General features: G+C 35.2%; 1 protein-coding gene across 6 annotated transcripts in view; it reads right to left on the bottom strand.

Moving 5' to 3' along the window:
- Positions 1 to 19,386, bottom strand: part of LOC309553178 (protocadherin gamma-B2-like) — a 374,843-nt gene that overhangs the window by 269,076 nt on the left and 86,381 nt on the right. The window contains exon 1 of one of the 6 annotated variants that reach the window (XM_082254121.1): positions 15,383 to 17,934. The exons of the other annotated variants lie outside the window; for them this stretch is intronic. Coding sequence (XP_082110247.1) covers positions 15,383 to 17,809 — 2,427 coding nt within the window. The 5' untranslated portion in view covers positions 17,810 to 17,934. Of the gene's footprint in view, positions 1 to 15,382; positions 17,935 to 19,386 lie in introns of those variants that run through there. 6 annotated transcript variants of the gene reach the window in all.

Raw genomic sequence — 19,386 nt, 5'->3', positions numbered from 1 at the left:
AAATATCACTAATGCATATTATTACAACATAAAAACAACCTATCAAAGACCATTAGTGTAATGTAGTGTATCAACACACCATCATCCACAGTTCCTTATAAACATAGGCTTGAACTTCAGTCTGGAGATTGTCAGACCAGGGACCTGAAAGTCAACTTTATGTACCATACTTGCCTCACTCTGCAACCAATATCTTGCCCTAGTTGACATTTTTCTAACATAACTGAAAAATAATGAATTCTTAAAATGTGCTTTCTAAGGACAGAGTAAAAAAAATGCATTAAAACATTATTACGTTTAAGTATTATGATTTACCTGAATGACCCCAGTGGATGGAAGTGCTTCTTTTAAACTCTCATTTCCAAGACCTGAATCATCAGTGTCGATCAGATTGTCCACGGGGACATTTTGATTTGACTGTATAAGACCAAAGTCCCTTTCAGATGGGTCCAAAGCCACACATACATTATAGGAATAGGGAAAGGGTAAAGTTCCATCACTATACATAGAAAGTATCCGGGGATCAGCTGGAGGATATAGGCTTGTGCTTAAAGTTCCAAAGTTTGGTAATGGTTTTGACTCCTTGCATTTTGATATGATGACAAGGATAACGGTGATAATAAACAACAAAGAGATCAACGCTAAAGCAATCACTAAGTACATTTGCAAATGTGACTGAGGATCTTCATCAGGAAGTTGATTGCTGAGTTTAGGAACAATCTGCTGAATATTATCTGCAACAATGAGGCTTACGGTGACTGTGGCTGAGAGTGATGGAATTCCATTATCTTTCACCATCACTACAACTTTTTGATTTATTATATCTTTCTCTTGAAACATACGCAATGTCCTTATTTCTCCTGTATATTCATTGATGGCAAAAAATGATGGTTCTGATATTTGTATGAAATGATAAGAAAGCCAAGAGTTATGTCCTGAGTCTTCATCCACTGCAACCACCTTCGTTATTAAAGAACCAGGTTCAGCTGTGAAAGGAACCATCTCAAATGCATCCTGTCCACCACTTCCTGGGGATGGAAACAAGATTCTTGGAGCATTATCATTCTGATCCACTATACGGATCAGTAATGTTGTGTTGGTACCCAGAGATGGAGATCCATTGTCTCTGGCAGTTACTTGTACTGAAAACTCCCTGTGCTGCTCAAAATCAAAAGATTTCTGAGCATAAAGAACCCCTGTCTCCCTGTTTATGGAAAGATAAGAGGGCAAAGGGTAATCTTCAGCATTGATTTGAGATATTGCATAAAAGATGTTAGCATTGTCTGCAGCATCCGGATCAAAAGCCTGTATACTGTATATTGAGCTACCTGGTAAATTGTTTTCTGGTATATAAACAACATGAGAAGATTTAATAAATACTGGTGGATTGTCATTAACATCTGATATACATCCAGTTTGATGGTTCTTCTGCTGGAAAGTGGGGGAGATCCTCTGTCAGTAGCTACAATTGTGATATTATAACTGGATGCTTTTTCTCTGTCTATTTCACCTGTTGTAACAATTCTATAATAACTGTCAGATGACAATACTAAACTGAATAAAGGCTGTTCTATTAGCTTGCAATCAATGTATCCATTTTCTCCAGAATCTTGATCATCTACTTCAATTAGAGCTATTACTGTTCCAGATATGGAATCTTCTGGGGCAGGAGAAAAGAGTGAAGTGATCGATATCTCAGGAGCATTATCATTTTCATCTATGACTTCTATTAAAACTATACAATGGGAAGCAAGAGCACCTCCATCTTTTGCTTGTACTGACAGTTCATAATTTTTTGTTAATTCAAAATCTAACTTCTTATTTATTTTGATTTCGCCAGTTATTGTGTCAATTCTGAACGTTCCTGTGGGGTGTACACTTCCTGATGTTTCACTGAAAAAATAATTTATTTGTGCATATATACCTTCATCTTTGTCAGTAGCTTTCACAGTAATTATTGTAGTATTAATTGGCGTATTTTCTTTTACACTGGCTTTATATGCTTCCTGTGTAAATACTGGAAAGTTATCATTACTGTCAGTGACAATAAATCTTATCAGTGCAGTCCCAGATCTCATAGGTTTTCCTCCATCAGTAGCTGTTAAGGAAAATTCATGCACATTTTGTGATTCTCGATCTAATGGTTTTTCTAGCACAAGTTCAAGAAATTTACTTCCATCTGATTTGATTTTCTCACTGAATGCAAAATGCTCATTGTCACTAAGCTTATATGACTGTACTGAATTCATACCAAAATCTGGATCTTTAGCATTTTGTAAAGCAAATCTTGTCCCTGGTGGTGTTAATTCGGCTGCTTCAAAAGTGAATGTGTCAGGATAAAACATTGGAGGATTATCATTTATGTCCTGAATGTCTAACTTAACTCTAAATATACTTAATGGATTTTCAACTACAGCATCAAAGGTTAAAAAGCAGGTAGCTTCTGCCCCACACAGTGTCTCTCTATCTATCCTGTCCTTCACATACAGATTTCCATTGTCTAAATTCACATAACAATATTTCTCTGCAACACGTGATACAATTCTTAGATTTCTTGATGAAAGCTGTTTAATATCTAATCCAAGATCATTTGCAATGTTTGCTATAAAGGAGTCTTTTTTCATTTCTTCTACTATAGAATATTGAATCTGACCAGAGACTGAATGGTACAGCCATGAAAATAGGAAGGGAAATATTACTTGCCATCTGATTCCTTTGTATATCTGTGTATGATTTTTCATTCCAGTCATTTTCAGTTTCTGTAATCCTTAAAGAATTATAGTCCAGTAAATCTGAAGGATGTTCTGAATTGTTCAATACCAGAAGACAACAACCCTGTAGACTGTTTAAAGATAATCCAGAAAATGGCTGTTACTCTTCTTGCAGATTTGCACACAGTGTGTGAATGATGAAAATACCAGTGGATCTCCAGTTCTGTATTCTTCTCCTTATTGGTCAAACAGTGGCGCTCAGAGGCAAAACTAGTGAACTACAGTTCTTAGGAATTTTATTGAAGCATTTACTTTTAAAGCTATTAAAACCTTTCTAAATTACAGCTATGAAGAGCAATAATAAATTATAATAAATAAAGAATTTAAAACTGTAAAATATAGATAAATACCCTTTGAAATATAATTTTTATGTTTTATATTTTATATTTTATTCTTTATTTCTTTCCTTGAAACTCATTTATATGTAAAATGAAATGTAGGTTTATTAAAGAGTAAAAAATAAATATGTTTAAAGCTGAAGTCCATTTGAACGTTTTAAAAATATATCTCACATTTGTCACAAAGTATATATATATATATATATATATATATATATAGATCTATCTATCTATCTATCTATCTATCTTTCTATCTATCTATCTATCTATCTATCTATCTATCTATCTATCTATCTATCTATCTATCTATCTATCTATCTATCTATCTATCTATCTATCTATCTATCTATCTATCTATCTATCTATCTATTTATCTATCTATCTATCTATCTATCTATCTCTATATAGATGGATGTCGTCATGCCTGGAGGTCGGCCATTTTTTTGGATAGAAACATGACACTATCTATCTAACTATACATGCGTGTCATATACCAGCTTTTGGTGAGTGTAATTTTGTTTACCTAATAAAAGGATTGAATATTTATTACACTATGAGTCTCTCTCTACAATTCTTTATATGATATATGTGGACTTTATCTTGGATGTCTCTGAGGGACCTGCATACTAAAAACTACCTGGAGTGCAAGGCTGAATGATTCTTTTAAATCACCACTGCCTAGTCTGACTGTTGTGAGAGCAATAGTCCACCCATTGAGGTAAGAGTCAGTGTGTTTGCTGTGAAGGATCACATTTATGAACTTGTGGCATGAACACCCAGATGGAAGATCCATTTTCTACTTGAGAAACTTATTTCTAGAGACTTATTTGATAGTATTCTTAATCAACGCTGCATTTTAAGCCTAGATAGATAGATAGATAGATAGATAGATAGATAGATAGATAGATAGATAGATAGATAGATAGATAGATAGATAGATAGATAGATAGATAGATAGATCTATAAATATATTCACTTTGTGTACACAAGCTTTTGCTAATGCAGATATCACCTTGTTAATGTAGCAGTGACATCACTACTCTCCTGTACATAGCTTAGAAAGACATGAAAAGAGCTGTGGGAGGGACCCAATAGCTCCATCCACTACAGGCTGCCTACAGAATAGTACAGGAGGGGGGGGGGAGACAAGTCCAGGTACCTTGCACAAGGAGAATGTACATCATTGACCACTCTATTTTATAGGAAGCTCCTGCACATGAGCAATGTTTCACACTAGCCTACTGCACAGGTCTGGTAGAAATACAAAAAGAACACCATGATTCATGTTATAACACATGACTCCTGTATATAGACAAATTTTGCTTTGCCCAGTGTTCATCTTTATGATAGTCTTGCAGTAGGTAGTAATATTGTGAACACATATTTCAACACAATCTACAAATAACTGTATATTAATTGGACTTATCATAAACAACTATGCACTATGCACTAACGGGAGTTCCATGAAATGCATCGACCAGACCAAGCTCTCATTGAATACATACCTCTGTGCCCTCACAATATATACTCCATACTGTATGGTATTAATCACATTGTTGTATGCTATTAGGCATCTTTTATCTGTATAAACTTAATAAAGAACCTTTTTAATCAATATACTTTGTGTGATGTGTTCTTAAAGGCATATGCAAAGTCCCACGCCTTTTACCTGTGCTCTTTCTTTCCTGTACTATGCTTACCTTTAATTGATTAAATTGAATAATCAAGCTCATAATATGCATGTGGACAATCAAAGTTCTACATATTTTTATTGACTAAGATGACATGGGAATTTAAAGTGTAACTATGGACAAAATAAAAATTGAAAGATATAATGCAGTCTGTAGCTAGCATTAACACAAACGTTTTTTGTAATTCTACCTTTCTATCTTTACCTGTTTATCTTTCCAGAACATCTGTTATATTGCCTCTTACAATAATAGGGTGACTACACTGTTAATTCTGCAGTAAAATGGAAAAGCAGCATGGTTACGCTACGGAGAGGGCAGTCTTGGTTGAACATGCAGTTTTAAATAGACTTCAAGGCTAAATTCACATGCGTGAAAGAAAAATGGTAAAAATCAGCTGGTAATCCTTTTACTGACAACCCACAAAAATGAACATGGCAGCCACTTGGGTGAGTACACATTGCTGTGGCTACTATGCTTAGCTTCATGGTGCAGCAATTAAAAACTCAGCATGTCTAACTTGACAGGCAGCACCATATGTTAAAATCACCCACTGATGTCAATGGGACTGTACCACAACCATGACTGAAAAAAAAAAAAAAACAGGCTTTAGGAAGCAGTAGCATGACCTCTTAAAAGTTAGTCACTGCACTGCATTGTGTGTAAGCAAGGCCTAAGAGGCAAAGCAAGAGCAACTTCCGCTAACAGTTTTTGTGTAGTCACAGAAACAATTTTGCAGCTCTTAAGTGCAGGATGGGCCCTGCATAGACCTTGGGGTAATGTCCCAAGTGACCTCCATACACCAGTGCAGAGTTGATAATAATTACCACCAGTTTCCTAGGGGTTAGGGCTATTTTAATTGCTCCAATGTTTTTTTTTCACCTAACAGAAGATTAGATAAATTACTACAACATGCATTGCATTATGTGTACATTATATGCTAACATGTCAAAAGTATTTGATTCATTGAGTTTGAGTCATTTTTGGGATCATATGTAATTCCAAAATTGTTACATTCTACCATTCACACAATAATGTATGATTCTTGTATTCGGACTTTTTGGAAGTTTTGAAAAAGTGAAAAATAAAAAGTTTAAGCAAAATCTCCTAAATATGTTTTTTACCGTTTTTTACACTGCAATGATAACTTAGCAGGGGTCACTAAATAATAACTAATTTTCTGTAATCCTAGAATAGGTGCAATATTCCTAAAAAAATATATAGGATGGCACAGTATTTATAAGGCTTTTGACGATAGTGTCAAGGACACCCATAAAGACTTCATTTTCTGTCATTAGTACTTACCTGGGTAATTCCAGTAGATGGAAGTGCTTCTTTTAAACTCTCATTTCCAAAACCTGAGTCATCTGTGTCAATAAGATTATCCACAGGGACATTTTGATTAGACTTTAAAAAACCCAAATCACTTTCAGATGGGTCCAAAGCAACACATACATTGTATGAATAGGGTAAGGGCAAAGTTCCATTACTATACATAGAAAGTATCTTGGGATCAGCTGGAGGATACAGGCTTGTAGTTAAAGTTCCAAAATTTGGTAGTGGCTTTGAATCTTTGCATTTTAAAGTAATAACCAAAATGACAGTTATAATAAACAAAAAAGAAATCAGTGCTAAAGCAATAACCAAGTACAATTGCAAGTGTGACTGAGGATCTTCATCAGGAAGTTGGTTATTGAGTTTAGGAACAATCTGCTGGAAATTATCTGCAACAATGAGGTTTAAGGTGACTGTGGCTGAGAGAGATGGAATGCCATTATCTCTTACCATCACCACAACCTTCTGATTCGGTATATCTTTCTCCTGAAAGATACGTGATGCCCTGATTTCTCCTGTATACTCATTAATGACAACAACCGATGGTTCCGACATTTGTATAAAATGATAAGAAAGCCAAGCATTATGTCCCGAGTCTTCATCCACTGCAACCACCTTTGTTATTAAAGAACCAGGTTCAGCTGTGAAAGGAACTATCTCAAACGGATCCTGCCCGCTACTTCCTGGGGATGGAAACAAGATCTTTGGAGCATTATCATTCTGATCCACTATACGAACCAGTAATGTTGTGTTGGTACTCAGTGATGGGGATCCATTGTCTCTAGCAATTGCTGTTATTAAAAATTCTTTGTGTTGCTCAAAATCAAAGGATTTCTGAGCATAAATAACTCCACTCTCCATGTTGATGGAAAGATAAGAGGACAAAGGGAAATCTTCTGCATTTATATTGGAAATTGAATAAATGATTTTGGCATTGTCTCCAGCGTCAGGATCAGATGCTTGGATATTGTATACTGAGAGACCTGGTAAATTGTTCTCTAGTATATTAATATTATAGGAGGATTTCATAAAGACTGGTGGATTGTCATTAACATCTGATATATCCAGTCTGATGGTTCTTCTGCTGGAAAGTGGAGGTGATCCTCTGTCGATAGCTACAATTGTGATAGTATAACTGGGCACTTCCTCTCTGTCTATTTCACCTGTTGTAACAATTCTATAATAACTGTCAGATGACATCACTAAACTGAATGAAGACTGTTCTATTAACTTGCAATCGACAAATCCATTTTCTCCAGAATCTTGATCATCAACTTCAAATAGAGCTATTACCGTTCCAGGTATGGAATCTTCTGGGACAGGAGAAAAGAGTGAGGTGATGGATATCTCAGGGGCATTATCATTTTCATCTACAATATCTATCAAAACTTTACAATGGGCGGCCAGGGCACCTCCATCTTTTGCTTGTACTGACAGTTCATAACTTTTTGTTATTTCAAAATCTAACTTCTTATTTATTTTGAGTTCACCAGTTTTTGGATTAATGCTGAAGGTTTCTGTATGATGTACACTTCCTGATGTTTCAATAAAAGAATAATTTATTTGTGCATTTATACCTTCATCCTTGTCCGTGGCATTCACGATAATTATTGTAGTATTAATTGACATATTTTCACTTGTGCTGGTTTTATATACTGTCTGTGTAAATACTGGAAAATTATCATTAGCATCTGTGACAATGATCTTTATTAATGCAGTACCAGATCTTATAGGTTTTCCTCCATCAGTAGCTGTTAATAAAAATTCATGCACATTCTGAGATTCCCGATCTAATGGTCTTTCTAACACAAGTCCAAGAAATTTACTTCCATCTGCATTGATATTCTCACTCAGTGCAAAATACTTGTTGTCACTGAGCTGATATGTCTGTACTGAATTCATACCGAAATCTGGATCTTTTGCATTTTGTAAAGCAAAACTTGTCCCTGGTGGTGTTGATTCAATGGCTTCAAATGTAAATGTATCAAAATAAAACACTGGAGAATTATCATTTATATCCTGAATGTCTATCTTGACTCTGAATATATTTAAGGGGTTTTGAACCACAGCATCAAAGGTTAGGAAGCAGACAGAGTCTGTCCCACACAGTGTCTCTCTGTCTATCCTGTCCTTTACATACAGATTCCCATTGTCTAGATTCAAATAAAAGTATTTCTCTGCAACACGTGATACAATTCTCAGTTTTCTAGATGAGAGTTGCTTAATATCTAATTCAAGATCATTTGCAATATTTGCTATAACAGAGTCTTTTCTCATTTCTTCTACAATGGAATAACGAATCTCACCTGAGACTGAATGACAAAGCCAGCAAAATAAGAGGGGAAATATTACTTGCCATCTGAGTCTGTTGTATATATGTATCACTTTTTTCATTTCAGTCATTTTCATCTTCTTTAATCCTTGTTTAAGTTGCATTCCAGTAAATTGAGGAGGGTGTACTGAGATGTTCAGAGCAGCAGTTTTGTACACTGCACAGAGAAAATCCAGAAAATGGCTGTGTCTCTTTTGCAGATCTGCAGCATATATGTGAGGGATGAAAATACCAGTGGATCTCCAGTTCTGTATTCTTTTACTTATTTGTCAAACAGCGGCGCTCTGAGGCAAAAGAAGGGAACTGCAATTCTAAGGAATTTTATAAAAATACATTTTTTAAGCTATCAAAATATGTCTAATATACATTGAAACACAGAATTTAAAACATAAAAGTATAAGTAGATATACATTAAGGTATATTTTTCATAGTATTTTTGTTATTTGAATTTTGTTTATATCACATTAAGGTAAATGCCTGTATATAGTGAAGAGTATATACCTGTGCTTGCAGCAGTGAGATTGTAACAAAACATTTCAATATTTATGTAATATTTGGGTTCATCCTAAACAGTATATGTTAAGCAAAAACATCTGTATATTATATAGCTGTAATTGGTAAAAAAACTCATATTTTGATTGTGCATGTTTGAGTTGTAAAGGTAACACAAGAAACCCTTTGGGGTTGATTTACTTAAACTGGAGAGTGCAAAATCTGGCACAGCTTTGCATAGAAATCAATCAGCTTCCAGTTTTTTTTTTTGCCAAAACTTAACTGAACAAGCTTAAGTTTGAAGCTGATTGGCTACTATGCAAAGCTGCATCAGATTTTGCACTCGCCAGTTTTAGTAAATATACTAATTCCTGCCTTTGCAAGAGTATTTCTGTACTAAAGTGATATACAGCACTTTACTGACACCAAAGAATTTCTACTTTTATATTTCTCAAAATAAAAATATAATTGTATAGTTTCCTACATATCAAAAAGTTTTAAAAATATTATATAGATGAACACCTATTTGTACTTTCCCTACACTGCAGACTGTATACTAAATGGGTCTATGTAAAGAAAGAACAGCTAGTGAATGGAGAAAATGTTGGATAAGACCCACATCCCTGGTACAACAGAAAAAAAGGAGAGAAGGAACCCCCCTAATGGGACTTTATTGGTCTTTATCCTATTGGTTGTTAGTAACCCAATAATTTACATGTAGTACAAAAGGTAAAATTAATTACATATTTTTTATGTTACAAAAAATACAAAAAAGTATAGATCATACAAACAAAGGGTGGCTAGCCCTAAAAAGACTCCACCATAGGTTGTCAATATATTTATAGACACTAATGCATATGTGTGTGAACAGATTACTCATAAAGCAACATAGCTGCACACCCGACACGTTTCTGGATTTTATTCCTTCTTCAGGGGTGTATAAATGGTGTAGTCCAAAACAACACTTATGATGCAAAGAGTCACAAAATTGCCAGCATTTTATAAAATCATTATTGTTATATCCATCCCAATACACCGAAAGGAGCAGCAACCAAGACTGCGCATATAGATGTCCCAAACCATGGAGCCCAACAAGACTTGGCAGAGCGCCCCTGCAGCAACAGCGTGCAATAAGAGCAAAAGCTCAGTCAAAGTATGTGGCCCCCCAGAGCCTTAGGCCACAATTTGAGGGAGGCTACTATGCAAAGCTGCACCAGATTTTTACTTTCAATAGATTTTTATTGAGATATGCAAAGATAATACAACAGCAAATGGTCACAGTAAATTGCATAAGAGGGAGCATAGGATCAGTAAACATAGTCTACAAATACACAGCAATAGTCATTAAAAGGAAGTGAAGGTCACAAGACTGTTACATATGAAAGCAATACATGAGATCAAGCATTGAAATTAAAAGCTAATAAGAAACAGAATAAGAGGAGAATCCCTGGCACCCCTATCAGGAACCTGCTGTGTCCAGGGACACTACTAATAAAACATAGGTAATAGAACAGGCTGTGCTGATCCAAACCTCATGTAAGGCACCTGCAATTCAGTGTCAAACTGTGTAGACCACAAAACGAGAAACCCCAAGTATAGGAAATCGTGACCGTGACATACAGTATCTAAAACCAAGAAGGTGATCCCTTTAGCTGAAAACAGCCAGGGAGAGAGAAGAAGAAAGAGAGGTCGGAAAAGGGAGGGGAAAGAAAGGAAAAGGAAAAAGTGGAGACAGAAACAGAGTCCAGGGAGAGTGAACATATCGATAGGCATCAAAGATCCAGGCACCCAGAACAGAACTTATACCAGTAAAACCTTAACTTATTCGGCCCAGGGTTCCCAAGTAGCTTCAAACCGTGCTGACAAATTTTCCAATACACTGACCAACTTTTCCTGTGACATGATCCATGATATTTTCCGTTTAGCCCTGGTGAAGGATACTGATGGGCATTTCCACATACCTGCTATTCTCAATTTGGCCCCCGTAAGGATAAAGTCAATGAGTCGCTTAGCAGACTTACTGGCTTGGAAATCCCTGGCATGTAGCAATGCAATCTGAGGAGATTTAATTAGGGCCACTCCGGTAATTCTGCGGATAACATTAAAAATGTAGTTCTGGAAGCCCCTAATTTTTGGGAAGTCCACCATACATGCATCATGTCACCTGTGGAAACACAACCTCGAAAGCAAAGGGGCGATGTGGACGGGAAAATTTGTGAGAGTCACGATGGTACTAGGTACCAACGCATCATTACCTTTAGATTGGCTTCAATTAGAGATATATTGAGGACACCTTGATAAGCTCTAAAAGAATTTTGATACCAATCCTCCGTGGAGCTGCACCAGATTTTGCACTCACCAGTTTTAATAAATAGATCCATTTCTGCCTTTGCAAGAGTATTTATGTACTAGAGTGATTTACAGCACTTTACTGACACCAAAGAATTTCTACTTTTATATTTCTCAAAATAAAAATATAAATGTATAGTTTCCTACATAGCAAAAGGTTTTAAAAATAATATCCAGATGAACACCTATTTGGACTTTCCCTACACTGCAGACTGTATACTAAATTTGTCTATGTATAGCTTTATATTCTTTCATAAAATATCTGTAATCATGAGTGACCTGCCTATACTGTTATTGATAGAATATTTGATACTTTTAAGAGATTAAGATTAAAATAGTTTGAAGATTCATTGAAGATGAAATAAAACAGTTCGATACTGTATGAAACTCATGGTCTAACTTATAAATTAGATTTTTTGTAGATAAGGCTGCAAAGAAACAGACAGAACAGTAAATGGTTTTTCTACAGAAATGTGCTGTGTCTCCCCCCTTTAGCTAATAATTCTATATTTCTAAGACAAGTGGGACCGCGGGGTATTTGTTAGCTTTACATTGCATAAAGAGGATCCTCTCTCACACTCGTAATGATACCTTTTTCTTTGTTGAAGAGAGATAGAGCAGGAATGATGGAAAAAATGGGTCTCAATGGAAACATGGACAGCAGTAAAATCTTGACCTAAAATCTAAGCTGTCCCCACTCTGACTAAAGTGTAAACATTTCTTTACTATTTTCTTCTAATTTAAAGAATTCTTAAAGAAAAACTTTTTACATTGTAGACAGAGTAGAGACACATTAAAAAGACCTTTCTGTGCATCACACTACATTACAATGATAAAACATCTGTCTTATTTATGGGAAAAATTATTTAAAATTTTAAGCCTCCAATAAATAACATGCATTTTTTTTTTCCGTAAAAACGAAATACTCAAGTAAATAGGGTCACATGTTTTACACCATCCTTCTACACATAGATACATAGAGACACATTCCCTACTGTGATATTTTCCATTCATTCAGTGCATTACACAATACCATGCAGCCATGCCACCCCTTGCTATATGGTTTTATTAATACCCAGCTATCTTTTACAAAACTAGTACATAAAATTAATTTTGGAATTAATTGATGGTTCAGATTGTTTACTCGGCCATTCCAAAAATGTTTATAGTAAGGAGATGCAAAAATAGACACTATTATAGACTATAGACAGTATTTGACTTTGTACATGCTACATATAAAGTTTTAGGGTTTTATAAATAGTACATTTCATGAAACTAAACTCTACAGGAGACTGTCATACATAAAGGCGTTATATGTCTTTGGTAAGTAAAAAATAACACACTAGTTGTCTAATTTGTCAAACTAGACTGCATGATCTTTAAAAAGTTCCTAGAATTGACAACAAAATCACATTCTGTACATCAGCCAATAAAATTAGCCATACTATGAAATTTGTAATTACCTAAGTTAAAAAGGGCAATATAATTCTTATATTAAAGCATAATGGAAACTGCATGTGAGATCAGTATGTGTAGGCTTGCATTGTAAGTTTAAAGTTCTGCTTTGCATTTCATATAGTTAATGCACTAATCAGAATAACCACCCCTTTTGCCAGACCATAGCCATACAACTGTCCCTTACCCATGAGTTTTCATAACTACATATTTAATTACCAATAGTTCACAAAGTTCAAACTTTTACAATCCAGATAGTTTTGGAAAACAAAGCAAAACTCCCTGAGCAACTTTTCTTTACTTTGCCATGGTAGTTGGATCACTAGCATGGATTATAATATTCACAATTTCTCCTTTTTAAATTCCAACTGAGAAAAATAAATTAATCCAGGCTAAAATGTTATTATTGGCCTTAAGATTTCACTTGGTAAGGCATTACACAGATTACACATCTTTACTGTATCATGAGCCAAAATATAACATGTATTACGCTGTGATTACAGTGCAGTTTACACAAAAAAAAGGAAAGTAATACTTAAATATACATGATATGCTTCACATTAGCTTCATATATATGACTAAATAGACATCATTTTGTGTTAATAATAGATTTTCAACACTTGCTCACAATCCTCCCTTGATTACGACACTTCCTTCTTGGCACCGGAATGCCAAAAAGCTTGTTCATCATGCACAGGCTCAGTTTTCTGGTTCCCTTTCAAGCACTAAAGCAGTACTTAAGGTAATGCTTCTCAAAATATTGTATACTTTTCTCCAGGGTAGATAAAGACAAGGTGGGTAGGGGGGCTAAGCAGTAGCATTCCTGAACAGGCAAGGATCAATATGTGAACTCAGTGTCCCCATAATGATGATAGGTGACATATTCATCCACTTGCATGCAGCACAAGGGGCAGAAGAGGAGGTTCTATCTATAAATGGCTGGCCTCTGTACCCTAAAAGGTCAGTAGCAAGATACTTTTTGCAGTGATATGCTTATAATATCAGTGCAGCCAGTATATTATATACATAGATGTATAGTTACATAGTTAATCTAGCCGCAAAAAGACAAAGTTCATCCAGTTCAACCAATAGAAGGAAAAAAATGTTTTATACAATCCTATACACACAGTTGATCCAGAGGATCAAAAATCTGAAAACTTTTTTTGTCATTTATATATGGATTTTAAGTGCAGGCACCTACCCCCCTCTCCTGGACTTCCCTTGTCTCTATATCCCCCCACCCCCACATTTTACACAATATATTTTTCTGATGCTGCCATATGATAAGGGATATGCAACTCAAATAGGTAAGTAAAATACAGATGCCATAACTAAACTACTAAGTTTGCTGGTTAAATAGCATTATAAACACTGTCTTTTGACTCCCAGATAATAAAAATGTTAGTTGCTTTGTAATGCAGTACTGAGATCCAGTCATGCTTTATTGTTATATCAAATATTATGTCTGTGCCAAAGCTCTAAAAATTAAACCCAGCTGTTGTATTATAATATCTTCTGGTATTCAAAATATTGCATATATAAAAGGTACAGTGCTAGCATATATACTGTATCTATATATATATATATATATATATATATATATATATATATATTGATGTTTTTTAGTATATCTACCACATATGCAGTATTTCATAGCCCATATATTGATCATGTGCTGCATAAAGTGATATGAGTTCAAATCAATCCATATCATTATGTGCAATCAAACAATCAGTAAGTGCTATTTTTTTTAACATTCTCCAAAAAAGTTTTGTGCAAAACTGTAAACAATAATAACAATATAAAGTGCGACAACCACACATTCTATGAGCACTTTAACTGTAATCAAAAGTGTCCAGTGCATATTTTCATCCAAACCCATTAGTATGAGATAAATATGATCTCCAGCATATATGAAGTTATGCTGTGGTTCAGTAAAACTCTGTGTAAACTATTCTATACACTCTAGTCTGTGAATCATCTAACCACGCTGTTCAAATTACTCACCAGAAGCTCTAACCCTTTAAATGGATCCTTTGCCCATTCTTAGAAACCTCCAAGGCAAACCAGTTAACTTTCAAGAAAGTTTCAAACACATGAGGAAGTAAGATGACATTTACATTGTGTAAACTGTTTATTAAAAATGTGCATCAAAACATTAAACCATTTCACTCACATTAGTGGGTGCAAGTCCTCACACTAAGGAACAACAGCTTAGTCATTACATGCAGTGCTGGCTCCACCAGCACTTACTGCCAGATGTGATTGGTTGCTCTGTTTGGGAAAAGTCACATGCCTAGGCCCCTCCTATGAGTTTCATCAATCAGACATCAGGGATGGATATAATGATGACTTACCAGTGATCACTATCTGCTTATTCACTGGTCACAGATGAGTTCTTTATAAAGTTACACATGGACATTAATCAGAAGACTGTAACACCGGAAATTTAACTTTATTTATGCACAATGCATATCATCTACTTGCCTGACTCTGCAACAAATATGTTAAACTAGTGAACACTTCCCTAATATAATTTATTCATGAAACTCTTATAATGAGCTATGGACCAAATATACAACACCCATGTGGAAATTATTAAATGTAGATATTTTGACTTACCTGAATGACTCCAGAGGATGCAACTGCTTCTTTTGAGCTCTCAAGACCTGAATCACCAGTGTCAATCAGGTTATCTATAGGGACACTTTGATTTGACTTTAAAAGCCCAAAATCATTTTCTGGTTGGTCCAAAGCCACACAAACATCATAGGAATAGGGAAAGGATAAAGTTCCATCACTATACATAGAAAGTATCCTGGGATCTACTGGAGGATAGAGGCTTGTACTTAATGCTCCAAAGTCTGGTAATGGTTTTGATTCCTTGCATTTTGATATAATGACCAATATAACAGTGATAATAAACAACAAAGAGATCAGTGCTAAAGCAATTACTAAGTACGTTTGCAAGTGTGGTTGAGGATTTTCATCAGGAAGTTGATTGCTGAGCTTAGGTACAATCTGTTGGAAATTATCTGCAATAATGAAGGTTAGGGTGACTGTAGCTGAGAAAGGTGGAGAGCCATTATCTCTCACCATCACCACAACCTTCTGATTCAGTATATCTTTCTCCTGAAAAATGCGTGATGTCCTGATTTCTCCTGTATATTTATTAATGACAAAAAATGATGATTCTGATATTTGTATGAAATAATAAGAAAGCCAGCTGTTGTGTCCAGAGTCTTCATCCACTGCAACCACCTTCGTTATTAAAGATCCAGGTTCAGCTGTGAAAGGAACCATCTCAAATCCATCCTGGCCACCACTTCCTGGGGATGGGAACAAGATTCTTGGAGCATTATCATTCTGATCCATTACATGGATCAGTAATGTGGTGTTGGCACCCAGAGATGGAGATCCATTGTCTCTGGCAGTTACTTGTACTGAAAACTCCCTTTGCTGCTCAAAATCAAAAGATTTCTGAGCATAAAGATCTCCAGTCTCCATATTAATGGAAAGGTAAGAAGACACAGGGAAATCTTCTTCATTTATTTTGGATACTGAATAAATAATTTTAGCGTTGTCTCCAGCATCAGGATCATAAGCTTTTAGACTGTATATTAAGGCACCTGGCAAATTGTTTTCTGGTATATAAACAATATAGGAACATTTTATAAATACTGGGGGATTGTCATTAACATCTGATATTTCCAATTGGATGGTTCTTCTGCTGGAGAGTGGAGGAGATCCTCTGTCAGTAGCTACAATTGTGATATTATAACTAGACATTTTCTCTCTGTCTATTTCACCTGTTGTAACAATTCTATAATAACTGTCAGATGACATCACTAAACTGAATAAAGGCTGTTCTATTAGCTTGCAATCAACGTATCCATTTTCTCCAGAATCTTGATCATCCGCCTCAATTAGCGCTATTACTGTTCCAGACATAGAATTTTCTGGGACAGGCGAAAAGAGTGAGGTGACAGAAATCTCAGGGGCATTATCATTTTCATCCAAGACTTCTATTAATATCTTGCAGTGGGTGACAAGGCCACCTCCATCTTTTGCTTGTACTGACAGTTCATAGTTTCTTGTTGATTCAAAATCAAACTTCTTATTTATTTTGATTTCACCAGTTGTTGGGTTAATGCTGAATGCTCCTGTGTGGTGAACATTTCCTGGTGTTCGGCTGAAAGAATATTTTATTTCTGCATATATACTTTCATCTTTGTCCGTGGCATTCACAGTAATGATTGTAGTATTAATTGGCATATTTTCACTTGTGCTGGTTTTATATACTGTCTGTGTAAATACTGGAAAATTATCATTAGCATCTGTGACAATAATTTTTATTAATGCAGTTCCAGATCTCAAAGGTTTTCCTCCATCAGTAGCTGTTAATAAAAATTCATGCACATTCTGAGATTCGCGATCTAATGGTTTTTCTAGTACAAGTTCAAGAAATTTACTTCCATCTGAATAAATTTTTTCACTCAGTGCAAAATGCTTGTTATCACTTAGCTTATAGGTTTGTACTGAATTAATACCAAAATCTGGATCTTCTGCATTCTGCAAAGTAAATCTAGATCCTGGTGATGTTGATTCAATTGCTTCAAATGTGAATGTGTCAGGATAAAACACTGGAGGGTTATCATTTATGTCCTCAATATCAATCTTGACTCTAAATATATTTAAGGGATTTTCAACCACAGCATCAAAGGTTAGGAAGCAGGTAGCCTCTGCCCCACACAGTGTCTCTCTATCTATCCTGTCCTTCACATAGAGATTTCCAGTATCTACATTTACATAAAAATATTTCTCTACAACACGTGACACAATTTTCAGTTTTCTGGAGGAGAGCTGCTTAATATCCAATTCTAGATCATTTGCAATATTTGCTATAACAGAGTCTTTTCTCATTTCTTCTACAATGGAATAATGAATCTGACCTGAGACTGAATGACACAGCCAGGAAAATAAGAGTAAAAATATTACTTGCCATCTGACTCCTTTGTCTCCCTTGACATGATGTCTTAGCCCAGTCATGTTCTGCTTCTGCAATCCTTGTGTAATTTGTAATCCAGTGGTGTGAGGTGGATGTACAAAAATGTTTTAATGCAGGAAATCAGCAGCTTTATACACTGTGCAAAGAGAATCCAGAAAATGGCTGTGTCTCTTCTTACAGATCTGCTGTATATATACAGAATGAGTGATGAAAATACCAGTGGATCTCCAATTCTCAATTCCTTTGCTTATTGGTCAAACAGTGGCGCTCTGAGGTGAAACAGAGGAACTGCAAGTTTTATCAAGTGTATTTACTGTTTAAGCTATTAAATTCTTGCTAAATTTAAATTAAATATGAAAGAAAAAAAACATTAACATTTTGAGCTTGAAGTAAAGCCCAAATGTACTGTTTTTATCAGTTTCATGAGTATTTTTTTGTGTATATTACATAAAAGTTCTTACTAAATACAACATAATTGCTACCAGCAATAATAATAATAATTGCCATCCATATACTATATAAATATAGTATAAATATTTTTTTTTAAGTGTATTCCACATAACCACTCATGAAAAAAGCACACCAAGCTCTTACACATTATCACTTAGACTTGATGACCACATTTGTCCCATATACCAAAGAACTAAAACTATAACATCATCTCATGTAATAAAAACACACATTCACATTTAAAACTAGAGTACCTATGGAATATATAGTAAAATGGACATATTGTTTCTCAAAAATATCTCTTAACCAAATTATTTTCCTACTGTTCTTTTACTTGAATATGAAACATGTGCTTGTGCTTTAGCACCTAAAGATTTGCACAACATAGTGGAATTGATTTACTGAATGAAAAGAAGCTGATCACCTTGCTAACTTAGCAATGTTAATGTTAGTCAACAAGATGAAGCCTAGTTTACTTTGATTACTTAATCACGTGCCTAGAAAAGAAAATCCTACTGTTCAATTTTTGTTTGTATATGGTTCAGCATTTAAAGTGCGCACAGCTTCACTGTATTCATAAGTGTCCACTTTGCATAGTGAACATTCATACTTTGGTAGGTGAACAATGTCAAATCAATCCCACTAAATTGCAATAAAGTTGTATATCCCTCTAGAAGCTGTAAATCATTGAAGTAAACACTGCTAATAAAGTCACTCTACTAGCTTCTGGGCCCCATGCTGTGCAGCTGTCCCTCTACACTGTGAACACAGGAGGTCAATATGGGCACCGTACCAAAATCGTTTTGCATTTTTTCAAGGAATGAATTGGATTATCTTATTGGACAAGATAGAGAGTGTTACATCACCACATTTTCTCCACCTCTTCCAATTGTGAAAACACTTTTCGTTTACTAAGAAGAGTGATTTCTGAATGGCATGAGTGGGCATACCTATTGTGTTTACAATGCAGCACTGTGCTAGTGGTGTCTACTGCAATGATTTCCAGCTTCCAGAGAGATCCCTTGGGTATGGTATATGCATAGTTATTGTCCAAGCTGGAGGATTTTTTGGAATACAATAGTAAGTTTGCCATATCAGACTCAGACATCAGTGAAAACCACATAATGTAATTTTTTTCCTATACTAGTTTTCACATTGGTGACATAAC

The sequence above is a fragment of the Pelophylax lessonae genome (assembly GCF_965119305.1).
Source record: "Pelophylax lessonae genome assembly, chromosome: 4".
NCBI classification, from domain to species: Eukaryota; Metazoa; Chordata; class Amphibia; order Anura; family Ranidae; genus Pelophylax; species Pelophylax lessonae.
The sequence above is the reverse complement of the archived record's forward strand: the minus strand, read 5'-3'. Positions and strand labels throughout refer to the sequence as shown.